The 19,606-nt window shown below is 40.4% G+C and overlaps 1 protein-coding gene across 6 annotated transcripts in view; it reads right to left on the bottom strand.

The window, feature by feature from the left end:
* The window catches only part of Atrnl1 (attractin like 1), a 522,384-nt gene that overhangs the window by 388,684 nt on the left and 114,094 nt on the right, over positions 1 to 19,606 (bottom strand). For 5 of the 6 annotated variants that reach the window (XM_006527049.3, XM_006527051.3, XM_011247244.1 and 2 more), the window contains 2 exons: positions 13,015 to 13,108; positions 4,428 to 4,480 (listed from right to left, as the gene is read on the bottom strand). In XM_006527049.3, coding sequence (XP_006527112.1) covers positions 4,428 to 4,480; positions 13,015 to 13,108 — 147 coding nt within the window. Of the gene's footprint in view, positions 1 to 4,427; positions 4,481 to 12,540; positions 12,843 to 13,014; positions 13,109 to 19,606 lie in introns of those variants that run through there. The other variant, XM_006527052.3, reaches the window with a different exon arrangement.

The following is a 19,606-nucleotide window of genomic DNA, read 5'->3' as shown; positions in this document are numbered from 1 at the left end:
CAGTGAGTACCCAGCCTACCTCTACCACTACATCCTCCATACCACGCCTTCCTCCCGCTGGGAAAACAAAACATGCCCAAGAGTCAGAGTCAAGAGTCAGAGTCCCACGGTGAATGCAAGATAAAAACTGAAATCATAAATTCTGGAGATAACGCTAATTAAAAAAAAAACTTTATGCTAAACAGAGGCAAATCAGCAACAAAATATCAGGATGGAGATCAGCGGCAGAGCATAGGGCTCGGCAGCCCGAGGAATAAGCAAAAGGACATTTGGAAATTCGGAGTTGACATGCTGGAGAACAAAGGCAGTAGAAGGGGGCGAAAGACAAGAGTGTAAAAAAATTTAACAAATGATTTCAAACCACGGCAGCCAGAGGATGAAATTAAATGTCACTCTTTTAAAAGTTCCTCAAGTGCTGAAGGAATGGGTCAGCCATTACAGGCTAGGTTCATAACAAAAAAGCTCACAGGATATTCTCACTAATATGCTTTTTTTAAAAAGAACAATGGTTCAAATTCATTCATAAGAGCGAACCCACAATTCAAACATATGCATATAAAAATAAACATAATCGAGGACTACATAGAAAGCATCATACAAAAAAAGACAGACTATACTCACTAATATATAAATAACCCTAAGTGAAGTATAAGAAGGTAATAGTTTGCAAAACTGAAGCAATATTGCTTGAAAGTGTAACTTACTCCAGAACAAAAAGTTTAATATTAGAAACCCAATAATGAAATTCACTATTTAATAATAGAAAACAAATAAATGAATGCATTCAGAGGCAAATTTTATGACTTTTTAAGATAGTTACAGTTTGATTCAAAGAATACTTTAAATACTGTAAACACTCCACTGAATAAGGACATGTGGGATCACTGCGAGGACACAGCACACAACATGACCAAACACATTAAAGCTGACATGGAAAACAGAGGCGTGGGGAAATAGCCATCCTTAACCTGCAAGCAGGCAGGCCTAAGTTTAAGCCCAGCAACCATATAAAAATACCAGGCGTGGAGGCAGAGAAAGGAGTGTGTGTGGTGTGGGTGCACTCAGCATCAACCAATCTAGACTGACTGCCAAGCTCAGGGTCCATAAGCAACAGCATGTCGAGGTCAGGTCCTCAACCTGCATGAGATACGGGTCACTGGAGAAAAGCAACCTAAAGGAACTGACAGTACTCTAGCATGCCTCGTCACGGGGCACTCCTGAGCGTCTACGAGAGTGTAGAACTCAGAAGCACCACAGGTCAGCGCTGGAAACGAAGAATGGGACATCACGCTGGAAAACAGCTGTGAAAGTGGATAAAAGTCCGAATGCAGCCTCACCATTCAGTGTTGATCTGGACTTGTCAGCCTGTGCTCACTTGCTTGTTTTGTAAAAACCAGGTCACACCGTGGACCCCAGGCTGGCTATCCTCCTGCCTTGGCTTCCCAACGCTGGGATCACAGGCCTGGGCTCTTTGTTATGTCTGTTTTAATATTGTGCACACACCACTGACTATTTAAATGTTCACAAGAGCATGTCTCCAAATAGAACTTGAAAAAAAAAATTCTAATATCCATCGATTGGTGAACGAACAAAAGAAGCAAACTGAGATGATTGTAGTCATTGATTCATAAAACTAAACTCACCATATTAACAAAGCAAAATAGAAATTCTTATAGTCATCAAATTGACACAGGAAAAATACCAATATAAAACTCAACAAGTGTGTTTACAGGCATTTCTCAGAATACCTAATTTGTAAATTGAAGTTAATTTAAATTAAAAAGCAGTCTTGTTCACACACCTCTAATCCCAGCACTCAGGAGGTAGAGACCGGTGGATCTCTTTAAGTTTAAGTTCAGCCTGGCCTACAGAGCTAGTTCCAGGACAGTCAGGGCTCTACAAAGAAACCCTGCCTAGGAGAGGGAAAAGGAAAAAAGAAGGAGGGAAAAAATAAACAAAAAAGAACCTGCTTTTCATTTGGCTTGAACATGCTATCTTACCATTTTTATAAGTTTTGTTTTCTGGTCTGGATTACACCACTTGGATGACTGTTTCAAGCTCTATACATTTACCTGAAACTTTATTCTTAACAGCTGATTACCATCCCACTGGGTAAATGTACCACAATTTCATTATCTCTTCCTCAGGTCTGGACGTCTGAGCCGCTTCCAGTGGCTATTATGAACAGAGCAGCAGTGAACATGGATGAACAAGTGTCTCTGCATCGAGATCCTGAGACCTTGAGCAAGCGTCTGTGTCTGTAGCAAAATCTAGAGACCTTCAGGTATGTGCCCAGGAGTGGTATAGCTGGATCTTGATGTAGGTGGGTTCTCAGCTTCCTGAGGAACTTCCACACTGATTTCCACAATGGCTGTACCAGTTCATACGCCTACCAGCAGCAAATAAGCACCCCTCACCCTCCAGAGCCTGTGCCGTCATTTGTTGTATTAATCTTGGACATTCTGACTGCTGCTGAGATGAAATCTCAAAATAGTTTTAAAATCCCAGCCCTGAGAGGAGAAAATGAACAAAAATCCTGCCCCTAACTGAGAAACTCCCTGTAACTGATGCCTGCCGGGAAGGGAGAACAGTGTCCTCTAACCTGTGTCACTGGGCACCTCAGGCACACGCCAGGGGCCTGCCTCAGAGGAGCTGGCCAATGACAAATGCCACATCTTGCTTTGGTTTTTAGGGTTTGGGGGATATTTTTTTGTCTTCTTCATTTTATTGCTTTCTTTGAGGGGATTGGTAATATTTTTGAGAGGGGGGAATGGAATTAACATGAATCTGGGTAGGTAAGGAGGTGGGAGGACACAGATTGGGGGATAGGAACACATGATCAAAATATACTGTTTGAAAAAATTAATTTACAAATAGATGCCTTTCAAGAAAACAAGAAAACTACTTTTTACAGGATTGCAACATATCCAGAAATGATGGCACATGCTTTTAGAAGGATTTAAACAAATCATGAGCTAAGGAGTGTTTGCCAGCCATACATCTGACACAGGACTTCTATATAGAACAAAGAGTCTTAAAAACACCATACATTGTCCCACGTAGCTGGCTGGCTTGCTTGTTTATTTGGTTGGTTTGGGTAAATTTGACACACACTAAAGGAATCTGGGAAAAGGAAACCTCGACTGGAAAAAAAAAAAAGCCTCCCCTAGATTAGCTCTCCTGCAAGTCTGTGGGGAGTTTTCCTGACTAATGGGCTCTACTTGAGTTCCTGCCCCAACTTCCCTCCGTGATGGAGTTCTAAACCCTTTCCTCCCCAGGTTGCTCTTGGTGTTAAACACAGCAATAGAAAGCAAACTGAAACAACCATGAAAATGAACCATCAAGAAAAAGTGTTAAAACACTCAAGCAACATGCGTGTGGCACGTGTGTATGAAAGATTGTCAATATTGTTAGTAGTGGGTGACATGAAAATAAAACAGCCAGGCAGTGGTGGCACACGCCTTTAATCCCAGCACTTAGAAGGCAGAGGCAGTCAGATTTCTGAGTTCGAGGCCAGCCTGTCTACAGAGTGAGTTCCAGGACAGCCAGGGCTACACAGAGAAACCCTGTCTCGAAAAAAACAAAACCAAAACAAACCAAAACAAACAAACAAACAAACGAAAAGTAAAACAATAGATGTCATGGCCCAACTACTAGAATATTAAGAATTTAAAAGGCCAACAGTAAAACATGTGTTGAGGACAAGGAAGAATTGGAAATCTTGTGCACGGATGAGGAGAACACTGAGCGGAGGCCATTCAGGAAATGATCCTCCTGGTTCTAGAGAAGCTAAACCACCAACCAAATGACAGCGTCTGCAGACGGAAGAGCATCTGGGCAAGGATCAATGGCGCCTTGTATACAATCTATCATAAAACTTTATCACTTCAAGTTTTTAAATACTACATTAACATTCTAGATGTTTATTTGAACCCTATATTTTGCTCATCTTCAGGTTATATTATTATTTTACCTTTCAGAGTAGGAAAAATATGCCAAATGTGTTAAGAGAACATTAGAAGTAGGAATTACCTTTCTTAGCAACAGATGTGGAAGTGTAAAGAAATACAAATGACAGGAATGTTATAAACTCAATTTTTTTTCTTTGTTTTTTTTTGTTTTTTTGTTTTTTTGGTTTTTTTTGAGACAGGGTTTCTCTGTGTAGCCCTGGTTGTCCAGGAACTCACTCTGTAGACCAGGCTGGCCTTGAACTCAGAAATCCGCCTGCCTCTGCCTCCCGAGGGATGAGATTAAAGGCGTGTGCCACCATGCCTGGCCTAAACTCAAATTTTTAAATAAAAATTTTTAAGTAAATTAATAAAATATGTGGATGGGAATAACTATATTGTAATGAGCCGTCAGTATTCATTTACTGGAAGCTAACAATATAAATCAATTACTGTCAATAAAAACATCCAAATACTTACAATAGCATGTCCCCCTAAGTGGATTACCAACATAGCGATTTTCAGAGTCACATCTGTAAAAACATTTAAAAAAACTTTTTAAATATTAAATAATGTATATATGTTAAAGCTATATCATAAAATAATTCTTTTTAAAAATGTAAACTTCCAAAATAACTGACTGCAGAAACCCAACAATAAATAAGCATGAGTAAACAGAAAATATTTGTGAAAAAATGTGAAAAGGCCGTATCCAGGACAGAGCCTGAGAAAAGTTTTTCTCTAAATCAATAGATGCAAACAAAGTAGAGTAATAAGATCTAAAACCAAAAGCTCAAACTCCTGACCTTTCACTAGATTATTAAAAATAAATACATTTGAAGACTCAAACACTAAGTTAAATATTTCATAAATGTAATTACCTATAACAGCAGAGAAATGTATTAATTTTTCAAAAATTTTGGTTTTTGTCTTCATGTCCTATCTCCATTAAAAACTATCAGCATGAGACAGACATACAGACTTGATTTGCATAATTGTATTTCTCGAGATATACTTCCACAATAAATGTTATAAAATACATGTACTAGAGTAAAAAACCTGCGGACATGTCCAAAAGGGTGCTAGGAAGACTGTAAAGCCAGAAGATCAGCAACCTCAATTTAAAGTTGAGTTTCCTACTAACATCAGATGCTTCACCCATGTCTCACCAAAACGACATGGGACATGTGCTGAGCCAGGACATGGGTGGGCATGTCAAAGAGGGTGAGTGACTTAGTACACAGGGTGTTCTTCCATGGCCAAGGCATCATGGAAGGAGGAAGACAGGACAGGAGCTCAGAAAGAGCCCGAACCTGGAGGCAGGAGCAGATATCATGGAGAGGTGTTGCTTACTCCCTTTCTCATCGCGACTTGCTCAGTCTGCTTTCTTACAGAACCCAGGAACAATAGCCTGGGGTGAGCCCACCTATGATGGACTGGGCCATCTGCATCCAATACTGATGTTCACAGAATGTAAGTTCACGAAAGGCACTTCCTTCTAACATCATGTCACTTAACAAGAGCCAGCCAGGTTTACAAGTCTTAAAATGCCCTACTGCCCGCAGCCTGGTCTTAGGAGGCATTTTCTTCCCCAGGAAGAGCACGACAACTTGTTATCCAACACCAAATGGCCAGCTCTGAAAACATGCATACTAGTAACATTACACAGACTGAGCAGGTCATATTTAAGTGTGTGTGGTGTGTGTGTGTGTGTGTGTGTGTGTGTGTGTGTGTGTGTGTGTGTGATGTGTGTGTGTGTGTGTGTGGTATGTGTGTGTGTGTGTGTGTGTGTGTGTGTGTGTGTGTGTGGTGTGTGTGTGTGTGGTGTGTGTGGTGTGTATGTGTGTGTGTGTTTGTGTGTGTGTGTGTGTGTGTAAACAGAACTGGCCCAGAAGGAGAAAAGGGAAAGAGGAGCTGTTATAAATATAATGACAAAATAATTTAAAGTTAAAATAAAATATATGTACCAAAGTAACTAAATATAATAGCTTCATATTTCAATTAAATTTAGCCTTTAAAAGGTTAGAGAAACCTTTGAAATGTCTCTTTTAACAGTACAGTTCATTAAAACAAGGATATTACAACCCAAATATATTTTAGTAGTGAAAAAAAATCAAATAGTGGAAAATAAGCTAAATAATATTACATTTTAGTTTCATTTTAGCCATGTGCTTGCTAGTTTTATATTGGAGGCAAACCTTAAAGACATTAAAATAAACTGCAAATCTCTCTAAAGCAATGTTATCTTAGTAGAAAATCAAGAAAGACCAGAGATGCAATAGAGAGTTCACCAACAGGCTGACTGAGCAACAGTAGGAGAGTAATCTTACAGACGGGACTGCTCAGGGCACTCTGACTGAGGCCTCTGGTATCTCATTCACTCCCATTAAAAACCTCAACCCCTTCCTTCTCTTGACCAGGCGTGATTGTCAGGGAACAAATGTTATGGCTGAAGCTCCAGTTTAAGTTGCCATCAGCCACCCTTATGACTGAATTCTAGAATGGTTTTCAACACACTCTATCCTCTGGCTGTGGAAGGTGATTCCTTTAAATGCTATCACTGAAGGCTCGCTCATGTTCACAGCCTTGATTCCACAAAAGGCACTTTCTTCTAAGCTATGGCATTTAACAAAAACAGGAAGATTTACAAGCCTTACAATTTAGGCTTCATAATCAAGTGTTAATATTACTTTGTAATCCCTACTGTTTCTCCAACTGGTCCCAACTAACCAGCTATGAATCTCGGTGGTTACTCTAGCACACCGGATAATGCTGCTCCACTAACCATCGCATTTAGTGCTGTCTGGCAGGCATCCATCATATCTCACCATGAAGCTCTGTTAACATCATGAAGTTCAAGTAACTCAGATGGTATCACCTCCATGGAAGACTGAGGGGGACCTGGTTTTGATTACTGACATAGGGAGTGATGACAATGCAGAAAATGAAGGACAAATCCCCTCCCTTGTGCCTGCAGCATGGCATTGTGGTTAAAAACACGTCCTTGGCAAGCCTGCCAATCTCAATTCAATGGCTGGAGTCCATGGCGGACAGAGAGCACTGACTCCCAGAGGTGTCCTCTTTCCTTCTGGTTGAGTGCCAGTCACACACTGTGGCATTAGCTATCTTACATCGCCTGGTTGCAAGTGGGAAGAAATGACTAGCTTTGCAATCATCAAGAAAACAACACACACACATTAAAATTCAGGTACCACACATCAAATAGTCCAAGGAAATTTTGACTTTTTGAGTCTGGCTTATTTTTCTGAGCATAATGATTTCTAGTTGTATCTACTTTCCTTAAAATGCCATGATTTCATTTTTCTTTATGGCTGCGTAAATTCCCATTGAGTGTATGTATCTATCACATTTTATTTAGCCATTCATCTGGGCTGGTTCCATTTCCTAGATACTGTGATTTGTGAACAGACAAACAAGGATGTTTCTGTTGTACATCCATGTGGCAGGTTGAGTAATTTAGTCCTTCGGGTACAAACCAAGAACAGAACGGCTAAGACATCTGCCCACTCTCAGGGGTTTCATGAGGCCCTTCCTTGTCCTTCACGACTCCACAAGTTTATGTTCCCGTTGGCCATAAGTAACGTTCCTTTTTGTTCACAGCCTTGCCAGCATTTTGGTCATGAGTACCTTCAATTACAGCAACCTTGACTGGAGTGAGCTGGGCTCTTACATGTCCCTGAAGGCTAAGGTGTTGGCCATTTTTATTTCTTCTATAGAGACCCATCTGTTGAGTTCAGTAGGTGCTTGTATTTTAAAATTACCATTTTCAGTACCAATTCTCTTGGAATGTTAGACTGAGAACTGTCATGATCATGACAGTATGACTACTGGGTTTTATGCTCTGTTTCTGGATACTTTGTTAGAGATAGGGCAGCCAAGACTGGTTTAAAATTCACGATGTAACTGAGGCTACCTAAATGGATATTTTGATCATAACTACTACTGCCTTGCTCACCATGGTGGCCATTCCGTTCCACAGCTTATACAACAGAAAACGTTGTCTTAAACTCTTCTCCACTTGCAAGCTGAGTATGGTGCCTCACACCTTTCTTCTCCACACTGGGAGGAAGAGGCAGTGAGAAATCAGGATCTTTGTGAGTTCTAGACTAGCCTGGTCTACATAGTGAGTTCCAGGCCAGCCAGTACTACACACCAAGAGCCTATCAGAAGAAGAAGAAGAAGAAGAAGAAGAAGAAGAAGAAGAAGAAGAAGAAGAAGAAGAAGAAGAAGAAGAGGAGGAGGAGGAGGAGGAGGAGGAGGAGGAGGAGGAGGAGGAGGAGGAGGAGGAGGAGGAGGGGGAGGAGGGGGTGGGGGGAAGGAGGAGGAAGAGGAGGAGGGAGTGGGGGAGGAGGAAGAAGAAGAAAAAAATAATTAAATCATCTCTATTTTTTTTCTGTTTGAAACCAGTAGTGTCCATATAGGAGTTTGAGAGTACCTCTGAGAAGAGGGGATATAAAATGCTATCCGTTTCTACTGTCTCGATGCTCTACACTAGTAAGAAAGGACCTCTATGAGCTAATTCATTCCATGAAAGCCAAAGGTGTTGCATGTATGCAGGCTCTTGCCCTTTTCTGTCCTTTAGGAGGCCTTATTTGTTTGTTTGGTTGGTTGGTTATTTGGTTGTTTGTTTGGCTGGTTGGTTAGTTATTTGGTTAGTTGGTTGGTTGGTGGGTTGGGCAGTGTTTGTCATTGTGTACTGGTAGTTTGAGTTTCAATAAACTCAAGGATTTGTATTTTACAAAGCTTTTCTTTCGTTAGTCAATTAACAAGGGTGAGGGCAATATTCTCTGCAGCTCTCCATCCATGAGCAGACATTGAAGACACTGCAACCACATTCACGGTTGAGTCCTTGTTGTTCATGGCACTGTTCCCACTTCTGTATGCTGTCTTCTCACTCCAGAAAAATGTTATTCCTCCTTAAACTTCCAATTCAACTATTCCAATTCTTCCTTCTTCATACTCAATGAGTCTCTTCTCAGAAGCCAGCAAGAACAATCAATCCATCTACTGAGCATTTTGTACTGATATGAAGCTGTTTTAGTTTGTTCGTTCAAATAAAGGGGTATAAACAAATACATGGCCAATGCAACAAATGACTTGCATAAGAAAGGAACCAGTATTCACGTGGGAAGTTTACAAAAATATGTGACATTTGATGACTTACATAAAGACAGGTGGAGTATGACCTTGGAAGGAAGGATTCATGGTTATTCTAAATCATTGTTATAAGAAATCTGTGCATTATATTGTGGAAAGTATAACATTAGGAGCATGAAGTTACCTTAGCCAGGAATCATCTTATCAATTTTTCTTACTAATCTGAAGCAATAATTTAATCACTGTTTGTATATTTCAGTGACTACCTCTGCTTCCTAATGAAAGCATTTTCTAATATAACTATGACATAGCAAATTATTGCTTCCAAAATGATATCATTTTTATTACCCCATTCAAAAGTTAAAAATGGACTGAACAGCCGTTTTGATATTGCATAATTGAGAATTCTCTGTTTAGATCGGTACCCTGTTTTTCACTGGATTATTTGATTTTTTGATATCTAGTTTCTTGAGTTCTTTATATATTTTGGATATCATCTCTCTATTGGATATGGACTCAATAAAAATCATTGTGTAGGTTGCTGCTTTTTTCCTATTGAGGGTGCGTTTTGCCTTACAGAGCTTTTCAGTTTCATGAGGTCCCATTTATTAGGTTTTGATCTCAGTATCTGGAGTATCAGTGTTCTGTTCAAAAAGTGTCTCCTGTATCAATACATTCAATGCTCTTCTCACTTTCTCCTCTATCGGGTCTAGTGTGTCTGGTTTCACATTGAGGTATTTGATGCACTTAGACTTGAGTTTTGTGCAGGGTGATAAATGAAGATCTACTGGCAATATTCTAAACAAAGACATTTAGTTAGACCAGCACCATTTGTTAGATGCTTTCTTTTTTCTATTGTATATTTCTGGCTTCTTTATCAAAAATCAGATGTCCATAGGTCTGTAAATTTACGACTGGGTCCTTGATTCAATTCCATTGACCAACATGTCTGTTTTTAGCCAACACCATGCAGTTTTTATTACTGTTGCTCTGTAGTACAGTTTGAAATCGGGGGCGGTTATCCTCATGAAGTTCTTTTAGGTACTTCCTGATTGTTCTGGATATCCTGGGTTTTTTATTTTTCCATATAAAGTTAAAGATGGTTTCAAGGTCTGTAAAGAAATGTTTGGAATTTTGATGGGGACTGTACTGAGTCTGTAAATTGCTCTTGGTCAGATGGACATTTTACTATGTTAGTCCTATCCATCCAGGAGCATGGGAGAGCTTACCATCTTCTGATATCTTCTTCCATGTCTGTTTTCCAAGACTTGAAGAGTTTATCACAGCCTTTCACTTGGTTAGTTAGAGTAACCTCGAGGTGGTTTATATGATTTGAGGATATCGTGAAGGGTAATGTTTACCTGGCTTAGTCTGTTTGGTGTGTGTGTGTGTGTGTGTGTGTGTGTGTGTGTGTGTGTGTCTGTGTGTTAAGGTTACTTACTTTCTAAAGTTGGGAAAGGAAAATCAAAACTACTTTGAGATTCCATCTCACACCTGTCAGAATGGCTAAGAACAACAACACGAGTGACAGCGCATGCTGACAAGGACGTGGAGCAAGGGACACCCACCCACTGCTGCTTGGAATAAGAACTTATATAGATACCATATAAATCAATATGGCTCTTCCTCAAAAAATTACAGATTGATCTACTTCAAGACCCAGCTACATCATTCCTGGATATATATATATATATATATATATATGTGTGTGTGTGTGTGTGTGTGTATGTGTGTGTGTGTGTGTGTGTGTATGTATATGTATAGGCATATATGTATATATATCCATATAGATAATCTGTCCTACCATAAGGACATTTGTTCAACTATGTTGATTACAGCTTTACTCATAATAGCCAGAAACTGAAAATAATCTATATGTACCCCAACCAAAGAATGGGCAAAGAAAATGTGGTACATTTATACAGTGGAGTATTAGTCAACTGTTTAAAAAAAGAGACATGATGAAATCTGTAGGCTCATGGATGCAACAAGAAAAAGTCACTCTGAGTGACATATATAATCCAGACTCAGAAAGACAGAGATGGTATATACTCACTTATCAGTGGATATTAGCTGTTAAGTAAATGATAACCAAGCTACAACCCACTGACCCAGAGAAGTTAGGTAAAGAGGAGGACTCTAGGGGGATGCATGGGTCTCCCAGGGAAGGGGAAAGAGATTTTGCCAGGAAACGGGGCAGGAGAGGATGAGAGCAGGGAGGATCAGGCTGTGGGCGAATGGAGGGACAGCGTGAGGGGAGAGACGACTGGGGTTGGCGGACATTTGGTGAGAGCAGCGGGAACAGGTGTGCCTCTGACTCTCCTGCCTGCTCTCTGGACTACGCTCCTTGTATTGGGTTGCCTTGTCCAGTCCTGACTGAGGGCTTTTGCCTTGTTTTATTGGAGACCTGCTGTTTTTTTAAGGGAAACAGAGGGGAAGTAGGGGGTGGGGGCTGTGAGGAGTGGAGAGAGGGAAAACGGTGGTCAGGGTGTAGTGTATGAGAGAAGATGCTACCGCATGCAGAAAGAAAATCACACAGAAGTGTTCTTCATAAACTGTTATTCCAGCTCCTCTTTGTAAAAATTCATAAATTAGATCAAAAGCAAAATATATCTTTGTCATTCATATTTTAGGTAAAATACATATGCTTGACCTGTAACTGGTATTAAGCTGAGTTTATCAGCTCATGAGTAAATAAAAATGTTGCTCTGTTTTGTCTAAGAACAAAAGCATGTTCTTAAAACGTAATCACAAAAGAGGTAACTAGCATAGAGTTATATATTTAAATCACTTATGGAAAACTGTAATAGTTACTTTCAGTTCATAATCATGGTTGCAACGAAGATTTTCCTTTTGCCCGTAATGCTGTAGCTTGGCTCTACAGACAGACATGACCTTCATCGCTGTGACGACACAATGATGCTTATGACTGGTATATAATCTGAGGGGATACGAAGGCGGCAAGGCTCGCGTACAGTTAGGGCTACTGTTTAATAAGTGCTAAGATGGTCACTCTGTAGCCTCACACTCTTCTACTTAGGGAACCTGTGCAGATTCACCTGTGAACGACAATAAAGCTGGCTCTATTCAGAACACACATTACTGGGATATCACAGGCATCCCGCTCACATAGCGTGCAAGCCTTGAGTTAGCTCATTCTAGTCAGGCCAGTGTGGCCGATGGAGCCGACATAAGACCTAAGCCTTTGGCTTCACTTTAGCTACAGGGCTCACATTTAAGACACTCACTGGCTTCTCTGAACTTGAGGTCTAGTCAATGATGTCAGATAAAAAATTTAGGTACTTATAATTTAGGGAATTCTTTATTAGTTTTCCCCTGATAATTGCATAATTAATATAATGGAAACGTAATTTTTCTCAAGTTAAAAGTATACATGAAAACTGAGCATTTATTTGTACCTATTTTAATATTAATCCATACAAAACTGATTTTAAAATAATGTACACGAACAACATTAGGAAAAGGAAATAATTTAATGTATTGCCTCTTAAAGTCACATTTGGAAGGTAATAATATTAAGAATAACTATATGTCACAAGAAAGTCACTCATAAAGTACTGACGGCAGAATACTGGTTCCTGCGTAATGAACAATCTAAGAGGAAAGGGAGGCTGGTGGCTTGGTGACTCAGCAGTGACCCGACTGTGGATTCGAAGAACCCAGGTGGGAAGTCAGGTGTGGTGGCGCTGCGCATTCTCCGCAGAAACAGGGATCCTGTCAGCTAGTTCCACAGGCTTGGCTCCACAGCCTCTGTAACTGCCATCGTTAAACATTTATGACTTTCAAAAGAACTGACAATACCTAAATGAAAATAGTTTACAATACTCTAAGCTTAACTGACATAATGCTAACATTAAAAAATAAAACATAAAAATTAGTTTGAGGCACAAAATCCATGAGAGTCACAGAAACGATGGTTGGTACTCACAGCTGGCACTGGTCACCCTTGATCCCCTTGGTTGTGCAAAAACACTTTCCCGTGTGCAGGTGACAGACGTTCGCATGGCCGCCGCACGTGCAAGCTGGAAGTCAAAACAGCATAGTATCTATTAAGTATTATTATTATTAATTATTATTTTATGGGACTGTTTCCTCATGTCATGTGTAAGTCATAAGAAGGTAAAGTCACCTATATGACTTTGCAAAACTTTGCAAAAATCCTTAAAATTTCTCAGTGTCCTCTGTCTATCATGTACCTAAGCAGTTCTTTAATTCTCCTTTGTGTTTCTGTTTGTGATCTAACACAACATTGGTGAAAGAAGTGACTAAAGAGATAGCAGGTGTCGTGGTGCACAACTCCAGTCCCAGGACATGGGAGATGCATGGTGCACACCTCTTTTCTCAGCACATGAGAGACACATGGTGCACACCTCCAATCCCAGTACATGGGAGAAGCATGGTGCACACCTCCAATCCCAGGACATGGGAGATGCATGGTGCACACCTCTATTCTCAGCACATGAGAGACACATGGTGCACACTTCCAATCCCAGCACATGGGAGATGCATGGTGCACACCTCCAATCCCAGCAAGTGGGAGGGGAACACATGTGCACACACCCAGTTCCCACATGTGGAGGGAAGGCATCAGACCCTTGGCTACATAAAGCATGGATATGGCTTGGAGAAGGTGACTGGATCAGAAGACTCATGGGTAAAATGCTAAGAGCAAGAACCCTGGGGCACAGTGACTTAATGTCAATGCTTCTACAGCCGCTACCTATGCAACGTTAAAAAATTTACTGAAACTCTCCAGTTTGGTTCCAGCACCTGTAAGTAGAGAATAACAGTACTTAGTTCTAAGGACTCGTGAGAATTAAATGACATATTGAAATTTGGAACACTTAACTTGCCAGGCAGGCAGTGGTGGTGGCAGCGCACACCTTTAATCCTGGCACTCGGAAGGCAGAGGCAGGTGGATCTCTCGGTTGAGGCCAACCTGGTCTACAGATCGAGTTCCAGGACAGTCAGAGCTACTTTCAACAAAGGCAGCACCGATTGGCATCAGCGCTAGTAATGAGCACTGTGGCTGGCACCTCGTATGGTGGTACCGCCCCGGCACTCAGTGCAACGCTTGTCTCTGACCTCTGGGATTAAAGTCGCTGACAGAGACATCACAACTGTGGCAGAGGAGTCAGAGCAATAAAGGTCTCTAGGGACTGTTCTCACATCTGATGATGAAAAGGTAAGTTGCTTTTTCTAACTTTTATAACCGCACTTCTAGTTAAGAACAGAAGTGGCAGTACCACACCCACCTTTACAGAGATAAGAAAGACAAGGGAACATACAAAAAACACGCCAAAGGAGCAGATCACAGATCAACTGAATAAATTCCTAAAAAGACATAAACGTCCAAAACAAAGTCGCGAAGAAACACACAAAATATTTTCAGTAGTTTCATAACAATAATTAGTAATTAAAAAGTCCCCATAAAGAAAAGCTTAGATAGAAATACTGAGAAACGTCATCCAATATTGCTAATGCCGGATCTTCACAAACTCCTCACAAAATTTTAAAAAATAAAATAAAATAAACCTTCACAATTTACTCTAGGAGACAATATTACCTTGACATCCAAATTAAAAGCCACAAGGAAATACAAATACTGACATCTTATGAGCATACATGCAGAAAAACTCAACAAACTAGAAATGGAAAGCTGGGAACATGTGAAAGGTCTCACACGACCATGAAGGATTTTTATCAAGAGAGCACACAGGGCTGGAGAGATGGCTCAGTGGTTAAGAGCACTGACTGCTCACCCTTCCAGAGGTCCTGAGTTCAATTCCCAACAACCACATGGTGGTTCACAACCATCTGTAATGGGATCTGTTGCCCTCTTCTGGTGCATCTAAAGACAGCAACAGTGTATTCATAAGCATAAAATAAATAAATAAATCTTTTAAAAATAGAGAGACAGAGAGAAAGACAGTTTAATAGTCAAATATCAGTATTGTTACATCATACTGGCCAATAAAAATGATATTAATTCAATAAATCAGAAACATCATTTGAGAAAACCTAACTTTCTTTCATTCTTTCATAATTAATGATACGTGCCTTTAATTCCAACACTTCTGAAACATAGGCAGGCAGATATCTGTGAGTTTGAGGCTAGTCTGGTCTACATAGCAAGTCCTACGCCAGGTTAGCAAATGTCATATAGTGAGACTCTTATCCAAGCAAAACTTGTCAGCTCTAACTGGGACATCTACTTCATACCGCAGCCTGGCAGAAGCTTGGGGGGGGGGGTCATAAAGAAAGACACAGGTGGAAAGACTATAAAGGCAGGAAGGTATGGAACTGCTGTGAAACTGTCTCTTCAACATGATAGGGACAATGCACACACATGACCTGCACAAGATCACACTAGCCAAACTGCCAACTGAATGTCAGGTATGTCAGGTGTGTCACATGGTCCCAGTGCCAGCTGAGCAGCAAGCACACTTGATGGCTACTAAGGAAGACAGTGTCAGCGTTTAGGGATACCACCCCTGCCAGGACCCAGTTGATGGGCTTCAAAAAGAGTGTCCAGAAGAAGGTAAACGCTGAAGTGGTTGAGAAGATAGATTCAGTCAAAACACATTTCACGTGTGAAATTCTAAAAATATATCCTTTAAAAAAAATCAGTAAATCAGAAATAGAAGGAATTCACTAAACATAAACTGCATTTTAGAAACCTAAACCCTCTAGCATCATGCTTAATAGTGGGAGACTACATGTTTTCTTCTCCTAAAATCAAGAAGTCTTTGCTCTCTCTTCATTTATGTCATTTATTTCCATCTTGTATGGGACATTCGAATCAAGGCAAACAAAAAATAAACAGTAAAATACAAAAAAAAAAGCATAAAGCAGAGGCTGGTTATGAGTGCATTATTTTTTCTACTCAAGAAATATTCTTCTAAAAGGTAAAAATCTGATAAGCAAAGATAAATGTGAAAGATCACAGTACAGAAGTCTTGCAGACTCTAGCAGCAGAGTTTGGTAGTATGGTATTTGCCTAGCATGTGTGAGGTCTTGAAGTTGATCCCTATAGCCACAAGAACAAATAATAAACCTTAAATAACTTCAGGGTGGCTAGTGAGGCTTGGCTAGCCAACCCAAAGGTCTGCCATATTTCTGTAACTAGCAATGAAAAATGAAAATATAAGATATAATTCCACTATAAAAGAACATTAAAATGCTAGGGCAGTAGCTACATTGATAAAGTGTGTGCTACAACCATGACCTAAGTTTGATTCACAAAACCCACATTAAAAACAAAAACAAACACACACGGGTGTCGAGGGTCCTGTTTGTAAAAGGCAAAGTCAGGTGGATTCACAGGAGAGAGCTGGCCAGACGGCCTAGCCTATTTGTCAAGTTCCAGGACACTGAAAACTGCTGTCTCGAGAAACAAGGTGGATGACTGCTCCAGGAGCTCACATGAAGCGGTCCGATGGATTCCACATTCATGCACACACGCGCAACACACAGAGAGAAAGAAGAGAGACACAGAAAGACACAGAGAGGGGGAAGTTAAGATTAACGAAATCCTGAAGAAGTAATTTCAGTAAGGTATCACAAACAGGTATCCTGAAAACTGTAAAATACTGTTGAAAGAAAACTAAAGACGGTATAAATAGAGTGAAAGAAATATCAATTCACGGCTGAGAAAACCAGTTACCCAACTGACAGAATGAGGAGAGTTACTGCAATCCCCGAGAGAAACCTAGCTGGCTACTTTGTACAAATTGACAAGTTGATTCTCAAACTCAATTATAGTGACAAAGAACAATGGGAAAGGGTCTTGAGGGATAAAATCAGCCATCCCAACTTCAAACACCACTGTGGAGCAACAACAGTAAATTCAGACAGCATTGATAGAGCTACAGAATTCTGGGGAGTAGGGGAGGGGGAAGGAAGATCTGAGTCAACACATCCAGGAGCAGATGGCTAGACAGGCAGAAGGGCAAGCATGGGCTGGGTCCTGCACACCAACCACAGAAATCATTCCAGTGAGTAAGAAGCCTAATCTTAAAGGCTTAAAAGATCCCAAAACAGAAAATTCAAATGGGTACGTGATTTTTCTTGTACTAAGATATTTTAAAGATTCATTAGATTTGAGCTCAATCATGTATGAGGGGTGTTAAGTTTTATTATCAAATAATATTACTTTGATATATCATGTCAAAATAATTATTAGGGAGTAGACATTGGAGCTGTCTTTCAGTAGCATAATTGTTGTGACTAATATTATAAGAACACCTATGGATACATTGTTGGAAGATACATTGTTTTTTTTTTTTTGTTTTTTTTTTTCTACCTGCCTAGAACTAGACTGGCTCTGTCCTTCTACTTGGCTGGTTTGATTGACTCGCCACATTCTAAGGACAGCTGTACACATTAGTATTTCCATTAGTCATCCATGCAAGTTCCAATTTCTCTGCCTTGTCATTCATTCTGGTTATTGTTTGCATTTTAATTAGAACCATAAATCGGATCCGAAAGAAGATATGATTCGCATTTACTTTATAACTATGAATACAGTGATATTTTTCTGTGCTTACTAGTATGTTTTCTTTCAAATAATGTTGATTCACATCCATGGATAAATTCTTTTAACTAGGAAATTCATCTTTTCATTGTTGAATTAAAATTGTTGTTTTTATTCTAGATATAAGGAAGATATATGTTTTGCAAAAAATTCTCCTGTAATTTATGGCTCTTTTATTTTATCGGTGGTATTTTTTTTGTCATGCGAATATCTTAAGATTGATAAAGTATTCTGTCCTTTCTTCCTTCCTCTCTCTTTCTTTTCCTGTGCTTGATGTCTTCATGAATTATCTTTCTACTGTTATGATAAAATATCATGACCGAAAGCAACTTAAAGGAGAAAGGGGCTTATTTTGACTTAAAGTTCAGATTGGGGGAATGAGCTCTGAAAGCCTGGGTCTGGGACGGGAAAGTGGGCGTGCCGGCTAGTGTGGGTCAACTTGATACAGCTAGAGTCATCTGAGAGGAGGGAAACACAATAGAGAAAATGATTCCATACAATCCAGCTGTAGGGCATTTTCTTAATTAGTGATTGATGGGGGAGGACCCAGACCATTGTGCGTGATGCCATCCCTGGGCTGGTGGTCCTGGTTTCTATAAGAAAGCAGGCTGAGCAAGCCAGTAAGCAGCACCCCTCCATGGCCTCTGCATCAGCTCCTGCCTCTGGGTTCCTGTCCTGCTTGAGTACCTGCCCTGACTTCCTTCAGTGATGAACAGTGATGCAGAAGTGTAAGCCAGTTTATACGTTCCCTCTGAGTTGCTTCTGTCATGGAGTTTTATATCACAGCAATAGTGACCCTGAGACACTGGGTGATGACATTTTACCAACACATAGAGGCTTGCTTGAAGATAAAGCCTGGTCTGGAAAGTTGAACGCAAAAAGGCTCGGGGGAGGCGGCATACTTTGTTAGAAAAAGCAGAAAGGACTAGAGCCTACTTAAGATGAAACTGTGCTCGGGAGGCAGAGGCAGGCAGATTTCTAAGTTCGAGGCCAGCCTGGTCTACAGAGTGAGCTCCAGGACAGCCAGGGCTATACAGAGAAACCCTGTCTCGAAAAACCAAAAAAAAAAAAAAAAAAAAAAAGAAAAAGAAAGAAACTGTGCAGGCTTATTGGTATGGCTTTATGAATAAAGTGTGTAAGTGAATTTCTTTTAATAAATACCAAATAATTGGGAAGATCCCAATTTACTTTATGCCTATTCCTGGGAAGTATGTGCTAACTATGATATCAACAGTCTGTTTTTCAAAAGTAATATACAAAATGTTTTAAAACATTTTATAATGTGTTCAAAACCAATAATTTTAAGTCAGCTTTACTGAGATATACAAAGATGTGACAGAAGTTGCCTTTTTATACAACACAATTCAGTGGTGTGTGTGTGTGTGTGTGTGTGTGTGTGTATTGACAGAAATGGGCCCTCATGATTGCAGTCTTACTTGACAGAATTTTTTTATCATCCCCTCTCAAAAAACAAAAACAAAAACAAAAAACCATTGTCAGTCCCTCCCCCAATGTCCAGCTCTCTACCTTCTCCCTGGTTGCCATGGCAACTAGAAATCCATCCTCTATACAGACTGAATTATTCTTGAAATTTTATTCATAAAGTCATACAAATAAGTTTGCCTATTTTCCTTTAATGAGAATATACGATTTGAGATTTCCACAAATGAAAGATAAGATGTGAAACAAAGAATGAAGACTATGCCCTGCGCCTCACTGGCTGCAGCCCTCGGGCGAGAGAAAGGGCCCTGCACGTTGCCTGAGCAGCTCTGTAGAGCTAGCCCTGCCTGCCCAGAGGGAATGAGAGCAGGAGACCAGGCTCTGCCCCTTGCCCATGTGGCCCTGGCTGAGCCAGCCTGGCTGGGGTAGAGCTGAGGAGCTCCCCCTAGTGGTGCAGGTGCAGGAGAGCTGGCAGGCCGACCAGCTCAACCATTGGCCCAGATCCAAGGCCTTGAATTGGCACTACCAACATCTACCCCATCTA

The sequence above is a fragment of the Mus musculus genome, chromosome 19, assembly GCF_000001635.26.
Source record: "Mus musculus strain C57BL/6J chromosome 19, GRCm38.p6 C57BL/6J".
NCBI lineage: Eukaryota > Metazoa > Chordata > Mammalia > Rodentia > Muridae > Mus > Mus musculus.
This window is presented reverse-complemented; position numbering and strand designations above follow the sequence as displayed.